General features: G+C 42.0%; 1 protein-coding gene across 12 annotated transcripts in view; it reads left to right on the top strand.

Annotated features, from left to right (window-relative positions):
- Positions 1-19,161, top strand: part of LOC140556327 (protein MTSS 1-like) — a 60,885-nt gene that overhangs the window by 34,426 nt on the left and 7,298 nt on the right. For 2 of the 12 annotated variants that reach the window (XM_072680107.1, XM_072680098.1), the window contains exons 4-11: positions 1,945-2,029; positions 3,296-3,387; positions 4,319-4,393; positions 7,124-7,135; positions 11,376-11,533; positions 12,592-12,699; positions 13,911-14,008; positions 17,056-17,266. In XM_072680107.1, the coding sequence (XP_072536208.1) occupies positions 1,945-2,029; positions 3,296-3,387; positions 4,319-4,393; positions 7,124-7,135; positions 11,376-11,533; positions 12,592-12,699; positions 13,911-14,008; positions 17,056-17,266 (839 nt within the window). Of the gene's footprint in view, positions 1-1,944; positions 2,030-3,295; positions 3,388-4,294; positions 4,394-7,123; positions 7,136-11,375; positions 11,534-12,591; positions 12,700-13,910; positions 14,009-17,055; positions 17,267-18,877; positions 18,992-19,161 lie in introns of all 12 variants that reach the window. The other 10 variants (XM_072680105.1, XM_072680096.1, XM_072680108.1 and 7 more) reach the window with 8 other exon arrangements.

Here is a 19,161-nt window from a genome sequence, read left to right as displayed (position 1 = left end):
AAGGGAGGGAAAGAACTCTGCCTGTTTAAGGTTAGAATAGTTCTTTTTGAGTCGGTGTGTCCAGTTGGGGCGTGTGCTGGAAAAGGCTGTGTATTGAGAGTAGCAACAAGAGGCTGACTGTCTTTCTGACGGCTCGGAGCCCGAGCTGTTGTTTTAAGGGCTGTATGCCTGAGGGGGAAAGACTGAGACAAACTGACAGTGAACAAATGGGTTCTATATAGTAATGCCGAAACATGCCAACACCCACTGAATGTGTTCCTAAACCAGAAACCAAATGAAAGTGAAGAGAATGGGTGTCAAGGAATAGGTTACAGATCTGCCTCTGGTGTTCATTTTTCTTATACTTGTCTCACTATATGTCCAGTGGTAGCAAGAAATATAGCCCTGTGTATCAGTCCCTGACATTTCCTGTGTGTCAGTCCCTTATTGAACCTAAGTGGCTTTTCTGTACTTTTTAAAACTACACCTACTGCATACTTCGGCATGGGGAACCCCCGCTAGTTTGCACACACAGATGTGGGTAGTAACTTCACATTATGCAGTCACATCAATTTAAGCAAGCTTTTGACTGATCCTACACTACATCTACTTTCCCATTGTTTGTTTTTGACACACCAAACACCAAGGTTTGTAGGGGAGTGCCATGTTCTCCGAATTGAACCTAGGCCTCAGCATGCAGGTTGGGGGATTGGGCATGTCTCTAAATGAACCCCTCCATCTTCCTCATGCTCCGGGAAGAGTGGCACTACTAAAGCATTTAGTCACTTTTGAGAGAGATTAAAAGTCACTTCCAGCAGAGCTGCTCATTCATTTCTATTGCAGAGTGGGGCCGTGGCAGAGCAGGGGGCTCGGCCAGCAGTGCCCATCACACAGAGGGCTTTCAGACTGCCCCATGAAGCACAAAAGCAAAGGCTGTCAATGTCAGTGTCCTCTGTCTGAGGGGCCCCTCTGTAGGGTCTCAAAGTTGGGGGGAACTTTGCTCTGGTCTCTGTGGTCTTTCTTTTCATGCATGTCATCTGTAGGTCTAATTTTGGCTCAATGTTCTTAGATTAGGAGCCTTTTTAATGGCCTGTCATAAAGTTATATTGATTTTCTAGATCTACAGTCTCCCCCAAGTGGGCTCTAGTAGCGGGCATCCCATCTTCATACCTTGTTCAGCCATGTTTGTGTACTAAAGATCAGATTTGGCCTGTGAGTGTGTTTCCCTAGTATTTAAAGAAGACGAAGTCTAATCTCTACAGGTCAAAAGAGCAACCAGCCTAGTCCACTGCTGGTATTACGAATGGGCTATGTGTGGTTTTTAAAGAGGTGGTCCACTTCACTGTGTGTGGAGTCTGTTTAAATTCAATACCAGTCACTGTGATGAGAAGAGAAAAGGTTAACCCTTGTCTTATAGAGGCTTTTTTTCATTCAAGCACAGCCTGTAAATATGTGTTATGAGCACATAAAGCCCTGAGATATGTGGACAATAGCTTGGGAGGGAGTCCCTGTCGGGACAATGTCTCCGTCTGTGCATCCACAGGTTGTCCAGCTGCTTAAGATGCTTCTCGCTCACTCTCTTTTTATCGTCCTCTCTCAAACTGTTGAGCTCTTTTGTGGAGGCCCCCCTAAGGAGAATTTGTCCAGCAATTTTAGGAAGCCCCAATGCGGTCCCCTGGGCGTAGCGATGAGGTCATAGGCAATGTGTTTCTCACCGGGGTTACACACTAGTAGGGAGGTGTCAGGCTGGTCTCCATCTCTTACCTCCGTGCAATTCTGTTTGGGACACTTGTGTCAATGTTGCCGGCATGCTGTGAAGGTTTCGCATTTCGACAGGAACCTACTGTATTGTTGCTCAGGCATCGGTGTCAGACTGTTGGTCTAATGGTCTAGTATGCTGGTCTAGCTAAGAGTATGGCTCATTTAACTGATGGCTTTTTTTTCCTGTCTTTTCTTTCTCTGCAGGTGGCACCAGAGACATTGGCTCTGCGCTTACCAGAATGTGCATGAGACACAGAAGCATCGAGGCCAAGCTGCGGCAGTTCTCAATGTAAATATTCTTAATGGAAGAAATGCAGAAAGGCATTTATGCATGAAATAACATCACCATCCTCTCTTTATTCCATCTGGGGATCTCAGAATTTGCAAATTCATAAATCTTGTAAACAGAATGCCTTCTGGTTTCCCAGAAAGGGATTAAGCCTAGTCCTAGACTAGATGTTACTTTCCGTGGAGAATCACCATTCAGAATGCTTTAATGCCTTAATCCTTGCCTATTAAGTTTAAAAATTAACTGTTTTAAATTGAACCACTTGACCAAAGATAAGCCGATTTCATCATAGCACAGGTCTGAATAACCTCTGAAAATTATAAAAAAGACTGAAAATCCCAGGAGCAGTTCTAGAAATACTCAAATTATTAAGTTGTTATACTTATTAAATTTCTGAAAAGTGAAATATAATGATACATATTCTGTATTGTGAAAAAATTTTATTGGCACATTGCACACATCTACTTTCACCTGACACTGTAAAAACACACATAGTTCAACTTAAAAGCATGCCATCGTTTATCATATACTATTTACTGCCGCTTTTACAGCAGCACTTTGCCTACTCTCAGACATGTTACACTAAATGCCATAAAAGCCTGGTTTATGACTGGATACAGAGCAGCCCAAGTGTGCCAGCTGTTTTCTCGCAGTTCCTTTGGCCACTAGAAGCAGGGAGGAGAACAGCGGCCACCGCAGCTCCCGGACTCCTGGGGCTGTGGTGGCAGAGCGCGGGCAGTCCTGGTCACTCTAAATCGTCCCTGGCGTTTTGAGCTCTGCAGCCACACGTGCTCTCACACACTCTAATTTGAAGAGACGTATTGGAAGTTCTCCTTTGCTGTACTGTAAATCAGCAGTTTGTGGTCAATTCGTCAGATTCCTGAGGACGGCCTCTGCGAGAGAGCGCGACTGCAGACGAGAGGGCTAAATTTAACATGCTCCTTTTCAGCTGCTCCTGGGCCCTCAGCATACCATGAGAAATGAAGAGAAGGAGTGAATGATTAACTCAACCCAAAGCCCCTAGTGTAGGGGCCGCTTTTAGACAGTTTCCATGATGTGGAAACACTAGTCTGTGGCTGCACATAAGATGAGAAAATGGATAAATGTTATATCTAATATCGTTGAATTGCTGTAATTCTCATTGTTCACGAGAACAATACAGCCCAAAGTGTTATGGGATTTAGTTAGTGTGATGGGATTTAGGAAAGATTTTCGGTTGGTCCGCTTCTCAGATGAATTGTGTTCTCTCTCTTGAATGGGTTCCAGGGCGTTTATCGATTGCCTGATCAATCCAATGCAGGAGCAGCTGGAAGACTGGAAGAGAGGAGCCAACACCTTGGATAAGGACCATGCGAAAGGTGAGATGTGATGAACTCCCATGGCGCATTAGCTTATTTGCATATGATGTAGAACTACTACAGTGGTGCTTGAAAGTTGTGAACCCTTTAGAACTTTCTATATTTCAGTCAAAGTTCTGATCTTAATTCAATAGAAATGTTGAGGAAGGACCTGAAGCAAACCCTCCAACATTACAGAGCTGAAGCCGTTTTCTGCTGAGTAATAGGTTAATATTTCTCCAAGCCAATGTGCAGGGCTAAACAAGTTATCGGAAATCACACCAGATGCTAAAGGCATAGGCACATACTTTTGCCACTCACAGATATATAATGTTGGATCATTTTCTTCAATAAATAAATAAATGAACTAAGGTTTGTGTCTTGTTTGTGTCTTTAAGGTCAAATGTATGCAGAAATATAGACAATTCTAAAGGGTTCACAAACTTTCAAGCACCACTGTATGTTCGTTTTACAGATCTCTTCCCTTTTCAAGGGGCACTACGATGGAAAACTGAGTTGTTGAATAATGAGAGTTTGGTTCTGACATACAGTGAACCTCAAACACTGCATCTTACCAGCCAATATAAACAGAGCTTATTGGTTTTGGTTGTTTGTTTGTTCCCTCAGTAAACAGTAAATCAGTGTGTTTCATTCTGAGGCAAAATAACAGGGTTGTAAATAGTTGAATAGCTAGTTAAAAGACATCTGAGCATTTGAGAATTCACCCCAAGTCCCATACTTACTATTTATACACCAGAGAAACCCTGAAACACTCAATAAATGCATTCTTTGGCACCTCATATAATGGGATGATCTGCTTATTGCTTCTTTAATTATAATCTGCTCATCGTCGTTCGGGCAAACAGCTTTAGAAAATTAAATTATTGTGTTCTGTAGAAATAAGATGGATTGAATGTATGTGGAGAAGTTGTTTTTGTCTCATTGTCTACAGAATACAAGAAGGCCCGGCAGGAGATCAAGAAGAAGTCCTCCGACACTCTGAAGCTGCAGAAGAAAGCAAAGAAAGGTAACATCCTTCTGCCTGTATTATGTCTGGCAAAGAGCAGGGCGAGGTGGGCAGACAGCGGCGTCATCTTGGACGTACTTGAGCCTATTTGGAGAGAAATTAGCTTCAGATCTGGCTTCAGAGAACAGAAGGTTATGTAACAGCAACTGTCAAATCCTCTGTGCAGCACTGATCTCCCAGTACAGCTGAATCCTAATAACAATGGCTTTGAGTAATGGCAGATCGGCTATCCACTTAACTCAAGTTTTGATGGTAATGCGGAATACGACTATAAGCTTGTTATGTAAGGTAACGTAAAAATAGGCAAAATATCTGCAGATTGATTTTAGCAGAGTAACTGAGGAAGTGGCAAAATTGCTGCTGTATGCTCATGAATGGGGCAATCAAGTCAAAACTGACTGTCTAGGGATTCTGGAGGCGTATACATGATAATTCCAGTTTGACGTCCTTATCATTTGTGCAGTCACTGTTTGTGAGAGTGTACATCAAAGAGGTCTAATTATATTCCATAAAGTGATGTGCACAAACAAGGCTCCATCTAATCTGCCTCCAGTTCCAGGCAGGGATTAGTAATGTCGTCAGTTTGTTTGAAAACGTCTGGTTTAATTTTGCATCCAAGTACTCTTTTCACCTGCTATTTATCAGCAGTGTTTTTGAGAATGTGGGGTATTCTAGTCATCTAGTCTGCTAGATTCTTCAAACCCATGTTTTCCTCCAGACTGTGTGCTGTGTGTACATACGGAAGTGTAGGGTTTGCACTGTGCGCTAAGCACTGAGTAGAATATATACACACAGTGGCTGTTATCTGGTTACCCAGCTGTTAGCGTAGGTTAGGTTAGGTCTTCACAGACAGATATGATTAGTCACCTCTGTCAATATTGACGCACTACCAGAGGTTGAATATTTATTTTCTCCAGATCTTTGAAACTCTTTCACTTCCTTTTACTTTCTTTACACTCTCTTATGTGTGAATCTTTAAAAAGCTTTACAACTTTAGATTAGATTTAGAGAAATGGGCTATGAAAACTTCGCTAAAAGCTTGTGTAGGTGATTCACTTTAGGAACATTTTCTTCAACTTCTCTTTATATCAGTTGCAATTAATAAACCAAATGCTTAGACAAGCAAAAGGAAAAAAAATATCTATGAAGGCCACAGAATTGTAAAAGCCCTGTCCGGACCTATTCGGACCTGTTGCAGTGGACTGGATGGCTTTCCTGCTTGTCAACCTGGCTACCTTAAGACCTTTGCATGAGTCGGCAATGCAGCTCTATACGAAGTGAAATACACAAGTTAGGATCACAAGAATGGCAGGAAATGTTGAACAGATACAGCAGCTTGTAGTGTTAAAAAAAAAGAACAGCTTGGGTAAAACGAGGTAGGATGAAACATGAGGTTGGTGAAAGGTTGGTGAGGGCGGTGAGTAGAAAGCCTGGTAATTATCTGGCTTGTTTTGTTTGTGGGGGAGTTTATTTTCCTGCGTTAGCTACATTAGTACTAGTCCATTGCTAAAGTTGGCTAAACTGTATTTGCCTACATTGTGATCTGTGTAGTATTGTAGTCTTATGTTACAGGTCTATACCAACCTTAAATGGGACATTTTGCAAATAAGGGGACGTAGCTAGCTGGCTAATTTGTGTTTATTTGTAGTTTGGAGAGATTCGAAGCATGGATTTACAAGACCACTACCCCCACCTTTTGTATTGTGCACCTCTCTGTAATGCTGTCTGTTGTGACTAGTCAGCACATGTTCGCTCAGGTGTTTTGGGGGAGTGACTTTGGAAGGAGGGAGTACTACCCCCCTCCCCCAACCCCCTCCATAGAAACAAGCTTACACAAATATCTCCTACTCCAGCTTTACATATTAAACAAAGGCCAGCAAATGAGTTGTTTTGTCTACCTGCACACTTTATGGTCTGGACTTCATTCGTACATACAGACAGGTGTTTAGATTTGACTAATAATGAAACCTATACATTTTACGTTCACACAAAAACCTTCAGATCTTCAAAGAGGCTGCTTTACAGGAGAAGGAAAAAATCTTTCAGTGGAAGTCAATGGAAAAAGCTTTTGTTTCACATTATTTTGGAGCATTTCCATTTGTCAATTTATCATATAATTCTGACACAACGTAAAGAGCAACTGCCCAATTTACAATATTATAAAAAGTGAAAACTGCAAAAAATGAAGATACAAGGTTCTTACAGGACAGTGGTGATATAATAAAAATTTCCATATGATATGTATTTTTATTATTATTATTTATTTATTTTACTGCAGAAGAGCCTAATGTTTTTGACTGTAGGTCAATGCACTAAAATAGCTACATTTATTGCCAAAGCAGGTCGATTTAGTCCCCATTTCTACAGCTTATACATGTTTATGTATCTGAATCGGCAGATTGGATATTGTGACCAACCCACAGTTCCCACATCGGTGCACAACATATGTAATACAAAGTAATGGATTGTCTGTTAAACGCCTGTCAGGACGCTACAGTTCAAAAACACTGTAGAATAGAGAACATCATAAGGAGCTAGAATGGAAATCTCTTCTTCACATTTCTCTCTCTATGTGACTTCCCTCTGATGCTTTTGGAAAACTGACCCAGATCAGATAACCTGAGCACGTACTGTTGGCTTTCAGACTTCAATCAAAAACCTGATCTTTTCCTCTTCCATGTTTATGTCCCCCCTCTGCTCCGCATCATGGTATGCACCTGTTGGGAGCAGCTGATGCCCTGGGTAAGTGTGTCTGTATGCCACCAGACTGTATGATAGAATGTGTGTGGTCCCTTCAGACCCAGTCAGGCTGACGCCATACGACCACCCCCATCAACCCACTCGCCTGTATGTTCAGTCAGTCTTGCTCTCTCTCTCTCTCTCTCTCCCTGTCCCCACCCTGCCCAAATGTGGTGCGGTTGCTGCCTCTGCCTGGTATGTTGGTATCTGTTTGACTCGTTTCTTGTCCCTCCGAGTGCAGTGCCACTAAAGCACACAGCGACAATTAAGAGGGCAACAAAGAGCTGATTTTCAACCCTGCGTTCCCGGGTAGCTGTGTGGTGGTGGTGGTGGTGGTGTGTGTGAGAAAGAGGGAGCGGGTGGGATGAATGCTGATGGAAGTGAACTAATGAAGTTGTGTTCCGTTCTTCGGCCTCATATGGCTTCGCTTACAGATTGAGAAGGAGTACAAAAGTCAGCCTTGAAGATGGTTTTAATTATGTTGACGTTTGAGTTGGTTATGAAAACGTTATGTAACACACAAACAAGGCACTCCATGTGACTATAGGCAAGTGTGTGATAATGTGGGCAAGCTGTTTGTGTGATGCTAATTGGAGCGGCTTAAGCTTTTAATACGTGTTAGAGCTACAGATCACAAAAATCTGGTATCCCCTAAACTGAATTTGTGGAAGATCTGGATGAAAACCTTCTTAACTCTCAGTGGAAGTCAGTGTAAAGTCAATTTAGAGAATTTAGTCTATTCCACAGTTATGATGGAATAGATAATGTAAAGAATAAATGCTAGATTCACATTTACATGTCAAAGAGTGAAATTTGTTGGACAATTTATATATTATTATTATATACATACATGTAATCCTCTTAATTATAGTCTAAATATCTCTGGTTTCTCCTTTTTTACAGATTTTTACAGAAATATTTTAAGATCAATTATTATTATTATTATTATTATTATTATTATTATCTTATTTACATACTAAAAGGGTTTTATTGATTTGTCAGATAATTGTTCTTAATTCAATAAATGACATATTGACAAATTAAACTCTACTAGTGGAAAAAGATATTTTTCAGTAGTTTAAAATGACTTAAAACAGGTAGAAATAAGTTGAATGGTCTTATACTTATATTTTTTTAATAATGTAAAAATGAGAAATATCAGATATTTAGACTAGATTTATGAGGATTTCACATGCTAAAATATTTTTGGCATGACTGCGAAACTGATATGCCTCTTTGCCCCAGGGCAAAGTTAGAGCAGCAAGCTTCAGACATTAAACAGGTCATAGTTGGTCCTGTCAGGAGATGCCTGTTGATTCCTGGTATAGTCCCAGACTGCCCTCGCCCTCTTACTCCCCCATCATTCAGCACAATGCTAGCCAACGGAGGTGTCTGTTAGCTAATGTAACAGTACTGGCTATTAGTGTTCTCCTCCAAGCGTGCTTAACTGTCCAATCATGTTGCACTAACACCGTTTCAATACGAAGGATGGAGGTTGGATGGCTTCACATGTATTGGAGGAAGCACATGCAGGCCCTTACTGGACCTGGTTAGTGGGTGGGAGTTGAAAATGTCTTGGCAAATCGGGTACATTTAGGGTAAGACCGTTTGTAGCCTTTTATTTAAAACTGTTCCTTGAGGACGGGAGGTGCTTTGAAGAATGTCACCAAATAATTTGGCCTAACTGCTTTTCATGCATTCATGCCTTCCTGTTTGTCTGTTTCCATTTGCCATAGTCTCTGTCTATCATCCACCTTTCTTGTTGTTCAACGTTCAGGTGATGAATGTAAATCTCACACGCCACCGTTACTCTCTGACCGAGCTTCTCATCTGCGTGTCTGCTTCGTCTGTAACAGATTTTCAGCGTGGCTGCTAGTTTGCTCATGGCCCTCGCCAGTGTGTTTTTCTGACCTCAGGGGTCAAAGTGGAGGAAGGCTGCGATCGCGGGAAATGTAAATCACTCATGTGAACAAAGTCAGCAGAGGATAATCTCATAAAAGCACACTCTGAACACTTTGAAGGCGGGCACATGCATATGGCACGCATACACAGTGCTAGAGACGTCGAAATAGCCAGACTTGCACAAACAACCTTTATAATGAAGATTATAGTAATTACTGTTAAAAATAGATTAAAAGCAAAATCTCGTGTTATGACACTTAAGCCACAAGGAGCTACCACGAGATCAGAGTCAGTGGCCTATAGCAGACTGAAATCCAGTCTGCCATCTCTGACCTATATTTCCCCACCCTTGCTGTCGGACAAAGGCAAGCGCTGCCTCCGTGCATCCTATAAAAGCAGAATTTGACCGAGAAGCGCTGCTGCTTTCCGTAGTGGGAGGGAATGAATAAATGAAAGTCAGAGAGAGGTCTTTCCCTTGCTTTCCCTTGCTTCAAAACTCCATTCAGCTGAAGGGCTACAGTAGTGTAAATTACCCCCCCCCCCCGGCTATCTGGTATACAACTCACATCTGGACAGTTATCCAGATGGCTACTGTGGCATCCTGCTTGTGTTGTAATTAGAGATGGGCATGGTTATTCAAATATAGGGATATCCACATGGATACCACTTGGTGTTTGTTTAATCAAATATTTGAAGAAGGCAAGATATCATTATTTCCCATTTCACCAGGGCTCACAGCTTTCACATGTCAGGATATGTTCTGTGTTCTGCATATGGGCAGCATTATTCTGGATTTTTTGTTGTTGTTGTTGTTGTTGTTGTTGTTGTTGTTTGTTTGGTTTTTTTTTGGACTAGGGCTTGCATGAGGACATGGCAACCCCATGTGTTTTGTGTCTGTCTCAGCTGGATTTAACCTGCCGTGTTTGCATGAAGACCTGGCAACTCAGTTTGTTCAGGTTCCATATGTCTGATATGCTCAGTGTGTTTGTCTGAAGGGACTTTTCCATTGCGAGAGTGGGGAGGATTGTGTGTAATTTGTATTGTCTCCAATTAAAGGCTAATTTCCTACAGTCCTACAATCTACATAGCGGTCTGCCACTTCTTTGGCTTCGGCTGTCTTTAATTTTGATGGTGTTTTGGTCACACTTAATTGAAAGCAACCTAGCTAGCAAGCCAGCAAAGCAGCTCTTGGAGACATGTTTGTAGTGTTTGGTGATTTATTGTTCTGTTTTATTTGTATTAGTCTTCAAGTCTGGGTTCCATCAAAATAACTGTCGTAACTGGGGCTTTGGGGAACGTGAAGGCTGCATTCCATAGGCAAGAGAGAATCCCAGTAGTACCACAGCTTTTAGATTGTTTTTAAAAATCAGGATTGAGACCAAACCACTCCAAAGAAAGTCATTCCATTTATTTGGGTATTTGGTAGCTTCTGTTGGGTCCAAGTATGCTGGGAGATTTTGAGGCTGTGCCTCAGTTTGTTTTCTGCCTTGTCAGAATCAATCTGCTATAAACGTCCCTGACTGAAGCACAATACGCAGCCCAAATACACACAATTAAATAACAGTCAAACAATATTTTTTGGAGCCTACAACCCTTACAGTGAACTTTCTGCCTCTGTCAACAAAATGTTACACTTCATAACTGGATAAAAAAAAACAATGTAGCAGCATCGTTACTGTTTTCATTATTATTATTATTGTTACAGGGTCAGTTTGTTTTTGATTATGTTCATAAGCTGAAAATGGACCCCTAGCTTCACATTTTGGACGTGCGCTCTTCAAATGGTTCTTTGAATGAGGGCAGAGAAAGGACCACAGCCCTAATAATTTGCCAAAAGTCCAAGCTAAAATTCTTAATCAGATACATGTACGTGTTTTTAAAGCGCAGAACTGTTCACAGCTCTTCTCTTATAATGATGGATCTCGTTGTCCTCTTAAACTGAAAAAAATCTCTAATAAGAAAACATTGATGAATGCCAGAATCTTCATGAAAACTGCATAAGTGGGTTTTTCAAGAAGTGTTTTTTATTAAATGCTCTTAGTAAAATGATGAGGAAGAGAAGATTACTAAAGCATCTTAAAAGAAGGTGCACATCTGTGTCTTGGTTTGACTAAAAGAATAAGGGGAACATGATGTTATCCTTAAAGTAATAGCTACTGACAAAATTACTAGGGCAGTAGCAATTAGCATTATTGCACAGGTGGGTTTTTTGGCCCTGTTCTGAAGGCCTAGGTCTAATAAGAAGGCCTAATAGTCAACCACTGTAAGGTATACTAAAACCTCTTTGACATGGTAGTGAGAACATGAACTGGATGTGTGAGCGCTGTTTTGTGCCTTGCAGGGAGAGGAGACATCCAGCCGCAGTTGGACAGTGCTGTGCAGGACGTGAACGATAAATACCTGCTGCTGGAGGAGACTGAAAAGCAGGCGGTACGAAAAGCCCTGATTGAGGAGAGAGCTCGCTTCTGCACCTTTGTCACGATGCTCCGACCTGTGGTGGTAAGCAGGCTTAACTTAAAAGCTGTAGTTGATTATTTTAAGTCCTTAAAAGTGGTTTGAGTACTTCTGATGGTTAAAATGATGTCCATTAAACATTAGACCCCTATTGCATATTAGGCTGTTTGCAATAAACTAGTAAAACAAGAACAATTAAGAAAGCTCAACACAGCTAATAGAACAATTGCCTTCTCCACATTCATTACAAAATGACACTTTTAATGACCCCCTAATCAGAATCTCTTTGAGCACACATTTACAGTTCAAGGGCTTTGTTAGTTTAAATTCGGTGGGTTTGTTGACTATGACGTTTTTTAATTGCATGTTAGAAATATCAAGAGTTGTCCCAAAAAGATCAGGGCACAAACAAGGCTACAAAAAGAGAGCAAAGCACTGCTTAGTTCACGGGTTCAAAGTTGAAGGAACTACCTGGATGTGGCAGAAAAAGGAAGCCATTGCTGGCTGCCACCAGATTCTGGAGGAGGCAGGTGGTCAGAAACCCTCGAGTGACTGCAAAAGACCTGCAGCAAGATTTGTTGGCAGCAGGCACTGAGGTTTCGGTCTGCACAGTAAGGCGCATTCAAAACACTGAAGGTCTCCATGCCTTTACACCCCTACTGACCCAAAAGTGCAACAACAGTCAGATTCAGTCAGCTTACAACTATGGAAATTAGCCCCAGAAGTTGCTGTGGGATTCTGTTCTGTGGAACTATCTAAAAACAAAACTAGAACTTCAGGTGTATGGATCAGTGGTACGTCTGGAGAAGAAAGATCATCCTGCCTACAGTAAAGCATGACAGTGGTATGGTTATTTGCTTTCACTGGCAAAGGTAACCTGCAGCTCAAGGATATTGGTAAACTTGAGGCCGCTACCCATGAGGAATGAGCTATGGTTCCTCAGGAACACCAGAATCTGGTTTCGGGCTGTAAATCATGTACATGAATGTAATCATCATGCAATGTATCCTAAGCAATCAGATCGTACTACACATCATAATGCAGAATGCGTGCAACTATACTGGAATGTTTTCAACTGAAGCCTTTCACTAATTTTCTGTCAGGATGAGGAGATGTCCATGCTTGGGGAGATCATCCATCTTCAGAACATTGCAGATGACCTCAAAGCTTTGACCATGGACCCCCACAAACTGCCGCCTGCAAGTGAACAGGTTTGTTACCCAGCTTGTTTCCATTTCAGCACATTTCAGTATCCAGTGAGCTACTCCGTTAGCCTCCATATCTTCTCCACGTTCTTACACAGATGAACACAAATCCCAACCATGTGAAATCCACCACAGCACCACAAGTATTCATTATGCCACTGAATAACTCTGAATAACATCTGTTTCAAATCACATTGGTTACATTTCTCCCAGGAGGGGTTTAGAAAATCAACATAAAAACACCTGTTCGTTTAAGGGGTTGACACTACAGGCTAAAATCCTGCATGTCCTTAATAAATTGCTGATATTTGTATTTATAGTAACTTATAATAACTGTATATTGTGCTTTCTTGTTTTTTTGATAATATATACTATTTTATTTATGTTTCCCAAACTATTCAAAGTTGATACATTTAAACAGGCTATGTCTTATTTGCATATCTAAATAGACATACATAATAAAAATAATAAATAATAATAAGTAATTTTTGTGCTGGAAGTAAAAAACAAATACAAAAAAAATAATTTTCTTTTCTTTTTTTTTTTTTCTTCCAGCACAAAAATTACTTATTATTATTTAACTGATTAACTTGCAAAGATTCATTGTAATCTATTGATGAAAAACAAATTGACAACTTAAAGCCTAAAAAAAAAAAAATCTAAGGTTTATTATACCACCAGTTATTATGTCCTTCTTTTTGAAGTAATTTTAGCTTGTTTTTATGAAATTCTCTTTGTGTGTACAGTAGATGTCCTATTATCGTCCTGTGCAAACACGCTTCTTCTGGCATGTCCTTTTTCTGCAGTAGTATTAAGGTTGTCAGTGGAAGTGGAAGAACTGGATAGTCTGTGACTAATCAGTGCCTTTACGTGATATTTTGACAACCTGTCAAACTCTTGACAAGCTTGTTCAAGGTCCAGGAGCAGATAGGCCATGCCTGTGACAACAAAATCCTGACTCAAAATTTCTGTATCTGTTTACACCGCTGTGTTTTTTTTACTCAGGACATTGATGAATGGTAGCTGTGTAACATGATTCTTTCAAAGCAGAAAAGTGCTTTTACAGGGAATTGAGTTCATTTTACAGGGAGTGTTTATTGCTGTTTGCTGACATTAAGGCTTAGTAGTATTTACCTTCAGTAATGTGGAGTACCGTTGAAAGCACCCACAAAGCAATCATTTTTACGCGTCTTTCTGTGCGTGTCTTCCACACTTAGGTCATTCACGACCTGAAGGGTTCAGATTATAGCTGGTCCTACCAAACCCCTCCCTCCTCTCCAAGCACCACTATGTCCAGGAAGTCCAGTATGTGCAGGTAAGCATCTCAATCAGTTTAATCCAGTTACCTACTGATGTAAAATCTTGCATGACAGAAGTTGTTAGTTTTAGTTGTTTAGATTTTTTGCAGTTGGGCCTGGAACAGTGGGAAATGCACCAGGTTTCACATGCTGTTCACTGGAAAGGGAAAATCTTACACTGTGACAATGCCTCCTAGTGTTGAATGCAGTGAACTACTCTTCTTGCATCTTCTTACATGATTTAACTAACACAGGTGTCTTGGAGTTATGCATGTATGGACCCATTTGAAGGTCAATGATGGGGGTTATTGAAGATGAATGTGTAAATATGGACAAATTAGCTTTACCTCATAATAATAATAATACATATACCTCCGGGTGGATAGCGCTGTTACTGCTGCACTCATACAATTGTTTTTGCTACCAGAATTGAGAGTTATTGGAGAGTTATTTACACAAAATATTGTAAAAACAAAAACATTTTCCATGATTTTGTGAGTAAATTAATGAAAAAAAAAAACTAATAAAAAGATTTGATCATTTAAACCCTTGGCGTTAACTTAGTGTTAACTAAATTACCTCCACAATTAGCAGCAATTTCACAGTTCCTACAACAGAACCCTGTGGGACTCCAAAAATGTGCAAAATGTATTAATCACCAAATCATTTGTAATCCCTTCTGTATTAGGACTAATAACTGAGTGTAAAACGTTGCATGGGTGTGCACACTTTTACTGCATTTTCTACTCCTAAAAGTACTAGCGCCCCCTACTAGGGTCTGGCTGGAAACTACGTAAGACTTTAAGTCTTTTTGTTCATATTTACCACTACATAAAATAAACTGTTCACTCGCTGATCACATGCAACTACTCCACCCGGAAGTTCCACAAACTTCTATGTTTAAAAGCATATTCTGCTTTGCTGGAAAGATGGTAGTGGGTAACTTTGCTGCTCTCCAGGTACTGCACTCTGCCAGGATACCAGTAACACACAGTTCTGTTCTTTGATTAACTTGATTAAGTGCCAGAAATGTACATTTTGGTTCAACAAGACATTTCATTAATAGCGTTCTCTTTAAACCTCTGCAATAAGATACCCCTCACCGACCCCCTCCACCCTGTATGTGTCCAGATGTATGCACTGTTTGTCATGCGCTCCTCTGAACTGTTTCTATACAGAAACAGTTTATGTGATGATGCCTGCATTACTGTGTCTTTGCTCACTGTTGGCTGTCGGTTCTAATGATTGAGTCCCACCGCCCTTGATCACGGAGTTGTAGCTTGTGAAAGACGATCTTCACCTTCCTGGTCATTATTTTAGTTTATTTTAGTCTGTTTTTATGTTGATGTGCTGTACTGTTAGACTCTTCCCTTTGGCACTACTGTCCTTTCTCACGTGTTAAGCAGAGTCTTTATGAGCTTCATTTGCGGAGAGCTCTGATTTTAGAGGAGTGTCTAAAAATATCAATCAGGGCACCCAGTAATTGTCCCGCATTACATCAGTGACATGTTCTTTGGTTTGTACTGGCTGCCATTTCTGGCCTTCATTGTGCACGAATAAGAAAACATCCAGCTTGTTTAAAATAACATGATGTTCCAGGGTTTCAGGTCAGGTAATAGTTACTTTGAAGCTGCAGTGGTGTTGTGGATACATAATGTAGTGTAGCGCCAGAGTAGTATCACATAGAATGTGTGTGTGTGTGTGTGTGTGTGTGTGTGTGTGTGTGTGTGTGTGTGTGTGTGTGTAATGATCTCTACACATTCTTGACTAGGAGTTTATTATAGTCAGTTAATTTAACCTATAACAGCCTATGGGCCGCCGGCGGGCCAAACATCTCTTACCAAAGAATAGCCCCACCAGTTTGTACAGAAGTCCCTGTAGTTACTGAATAATACGGCTTGGTGTGTTATAAGCCTTGCAGTGTTAATGGGTTCAAACCAAGAGTTCTAATGTGACTGAATGATTCTTCTAGTCAATAAAACTAGTGGAAACATCAGGCTTGAGTTTTAGGTCTGTGAAGGGATCTTCTGCTACACACTGCTAGCTCACACTGCTGTATTAAAGATCAGATCCGCACTGAAGTGGGGATCTTGGCTTTATGCATCTTTTACTTATAAGTTATAAGTAATTGTACCTTAGATGAAAAAAGCACAAACACTAGGAAGCAAACTTTAGCTCGCCAAGCTTTTTATTTTTATTTATTTATTTATTTATTTATTTATATTAACACTTTCCATAGGGCTAAACACATCGGATGGCGACCAAAACTGTTTTAAGACTCTTAAGGGGGCTTTCACACAGGGAAAAATCCAAGCACGCCAAAACAGAGGGTTTTGGTGTGCTTGGATTTTTTCCCTGTGTAAAAGTGAATCAAACCAAAGGGAAAATACTCCAAGTTTGCAACCAACTGGTGTGAAAACGTCATTAATATCCTGTTAAATAGGAAATCTTGGCCAAATGGTCAAGAGCTACTGAACAGCTTCTGAATCGTCTACTACAATCTCAACTGTTAAATAACACCGCCTGACGTTTCACATTGTCAGCCATGCTGGCAATCGCAGTACAAGACAAAAAGCTAGGAATTGTGCCAGTTGTGTGTCTCATAGAGGTAAATTGCTGCATCAGTATTACTGGGAGTAATACACACTCCAGTTGCATGTACCTCTTTGTGTTTGTCATTACGTTCCTAAGAAAGGAACATCCATGCTGGCCTATTTAGTTGTAGTGGAAACACTGTGTTGCATCTGAGGGGTAAGTCTAGATTATATTGGTTTCTTAGGCATTAGGCACACACTACTGTATCAGTAGCTAGACATGCTAGAGCAGGCCTGATGGGTTTGAGATGTCCCAAAGGGAAGTTGTTGTTGTTGTTGTTGTTTGTTTTATCTGTTTCATGCCTCATGTTCTGGTTGTTTGTGTTTTTTTTAGTTTTTTCTTCCTATTTTGTTTTTGCCTGCTGCATTGAGTTTGTGTGGAGTGTTAATGGTTCCCGGTCTCCCCCTTCCCTCCCCTCTGTTCTGTCCCACTTCCTGCCTGTGCCCCGCCCCCTTCCTGTCTCTAACAGCAGTCTGAACAGTGTGAACAGTAGTGACTCGCGCTCCAGTGGCTCGCACTCTCACTCCCCTTCCCCACACTATCGCTACCGCAGCTCCACCCTGCCGCAGCAGGCCCCCGTCCGCCTCGCCAGCGTCTCCTCCCACGACTCGGGCTTCGTCTCGCACGACGCCTTCCAGTCCAAGTCGCCATCGCCCATGCCCTCCGACTCCACCCCACAGGTAAGAGATCAGACCGAGTGGACGCCTTTCAGATACCTCCTCACAGAAGAGGTACACTGTAAACAACTCCCGGTGGTGCTTAGGAATTGTTTTCATATGCACAGTAAGAGTAGTGGTTGCGTGTCATGCACCTTGGCTCTGAAATACAAGTATTGACGTTACCGGCCTGCTGCACTCCATGCATCTCTCCTACTTGAGAGGTTCATCCAAAGTGTATTTCCCTTCCTGATGTTAGATAGGCTGTACGAATGAGAATCCCAAACACAAGCCCCTTATCCCACAGTCTGTGAGAGAGCCCCCAGGTCTTACTGCAGAGCTCCTTTCCTCATGTCTGAGGTCTTAAAAAGACATTGCGTGTAGGTGGTGTGTCATAGTCTGTGGTTCAGTCCGCGGTCATTCTGTAACTAATTGCAATTATTTAGGAAAGAGTTAGCATTGAGCCGAATGGTGTCCAGCAGTGTTCTTCCATTTCCTCTGACATGCTGGACTTTTCCCACTTTCCCATAAGGCAGTGCTGGCCCACAGTAGAGCAAGTCCCATCGCATCATTGGCAGAGGTGACCCTCTGCTAATGATTCAAGTGCCGCATTTTGCACCTTAAAGGAATAGTTCCACTAAATACTAACCTGACTTGAAGCTGTGTGAGCACAAAAGACCAGGGTGACTGCAGGCTTTTCGTGACCTGCTTTGCCAAGCACGTGAGCATTATTGGCTACAGTATCTGTTTAAGTTTTTGCAAGAGGCTTTCTGACCCAAGATGAGTATGAATGGCCAACATGGACCCTGGCTTCCAGTTATGCAGAACCTACTTTTCCCTCCTATTGAAAGAGCCCTACAAATTAACCAGACACCCACAAAATGTGTCACTGTGTCTGCCAGCGGTCTGCGCCGCTCCGATTCAAGACAAGACTGAAGGCGTCCTATGGCCTCCTTAAGCAGCCTCACAGAACCCCCTCGGGAAATGCATGTCTGAGAACGGCGGAAGACACTGAGGTCATCCTAGCTGAAAGTGGTCAGAGGCCTGACCGCAGTGGAAGCTCTGCTTTGGCAAAGCCAGCTCCTGGTTTCTCCAAAGCTCGGCGCTGTGGTTTAAAGGGCTTCGCCAACGATGCCATCATCCAGCCCCTAAATCAGGTTACAGCAGGGGCTCGGAGTTCCTGCCAGCCGCCACCGCTACACTCCCGAAAGGCTAGGGGGGAAAACACTCTGGCGGTCAACCCGCCAGCTCACACGTGCTCCTAGATGCTTGGATATCTGCTTTTTTCCCCCCCTGTTCACTTGCTCTGTTCCAAGAATCTGACAAATACAAACTAGCTGAGGCTTGTGGCTCGCTCTTGCTTTAATGCAGCTGTTTACTCTGATTTTAGCCACTCTCACTAACTCTGCCTGAAGTTTTAGCTAGCTGCTTTTTTGCATAGCACTTAACATGTGGCTTTTCTGTGCTTTCTCTCTCTCTCTCTCTCTCTCTCTCTCTCTCTCTCTCTCTCTCTCTCTCTCTCTCCTTCGTTCTGTCTGTTTGTGTGTGTGTCTCTCTCTTCTTCTGTTTCTTTCATGCTGGCTGCACGTGTGTGTAATTTCCCTCTTGACGCTCTGTGCACTCTGCATGCTGCAGACTACCTCCAGCTCCGGCTCGTCGGACGCCTCAGAGACGTGTCAGTCGGTCAGCGAGTGCAGCTCCCCCACCTCCCTCGGCTCGGCCGGGGCCACCGCCGCTTCCTCTGAGAAGGTGAACTCCCCATTGGCCCTCTGCTCAATAAAGCCAATTCCAATTCTAATTGGCTGTCCCATAACTGGGGTCACTTACCGTTTGGTACCCCACGGCCTTGAACCCCTGCCTTCAGCATATCCACTGTGGAATCTGTGTTGATGGTCATCTGCTCACGTTTGCTTTCGTAC

Source organism: Salminus brasiliensis, chromosome 5, assembly GCF_030463535.1.
Source record: "Salminus brasiliensis chromosome 5, fSalBra1.hap2, whole genome shotgun sequence".
In the NCBI taxonomy this organism is placed as follows: domain Eukaryota; kingdom Metazoa; phylum Chordata; class Actinopteri; order Characiformes; family Bryconidae; genus Salminus; species Salminus brasiliensis.
The sequence above is the reverse complement of the archived record's forward strand: the minus strand, read 5'-3'. Positions and strand labels throughout refer to the sequence as shown.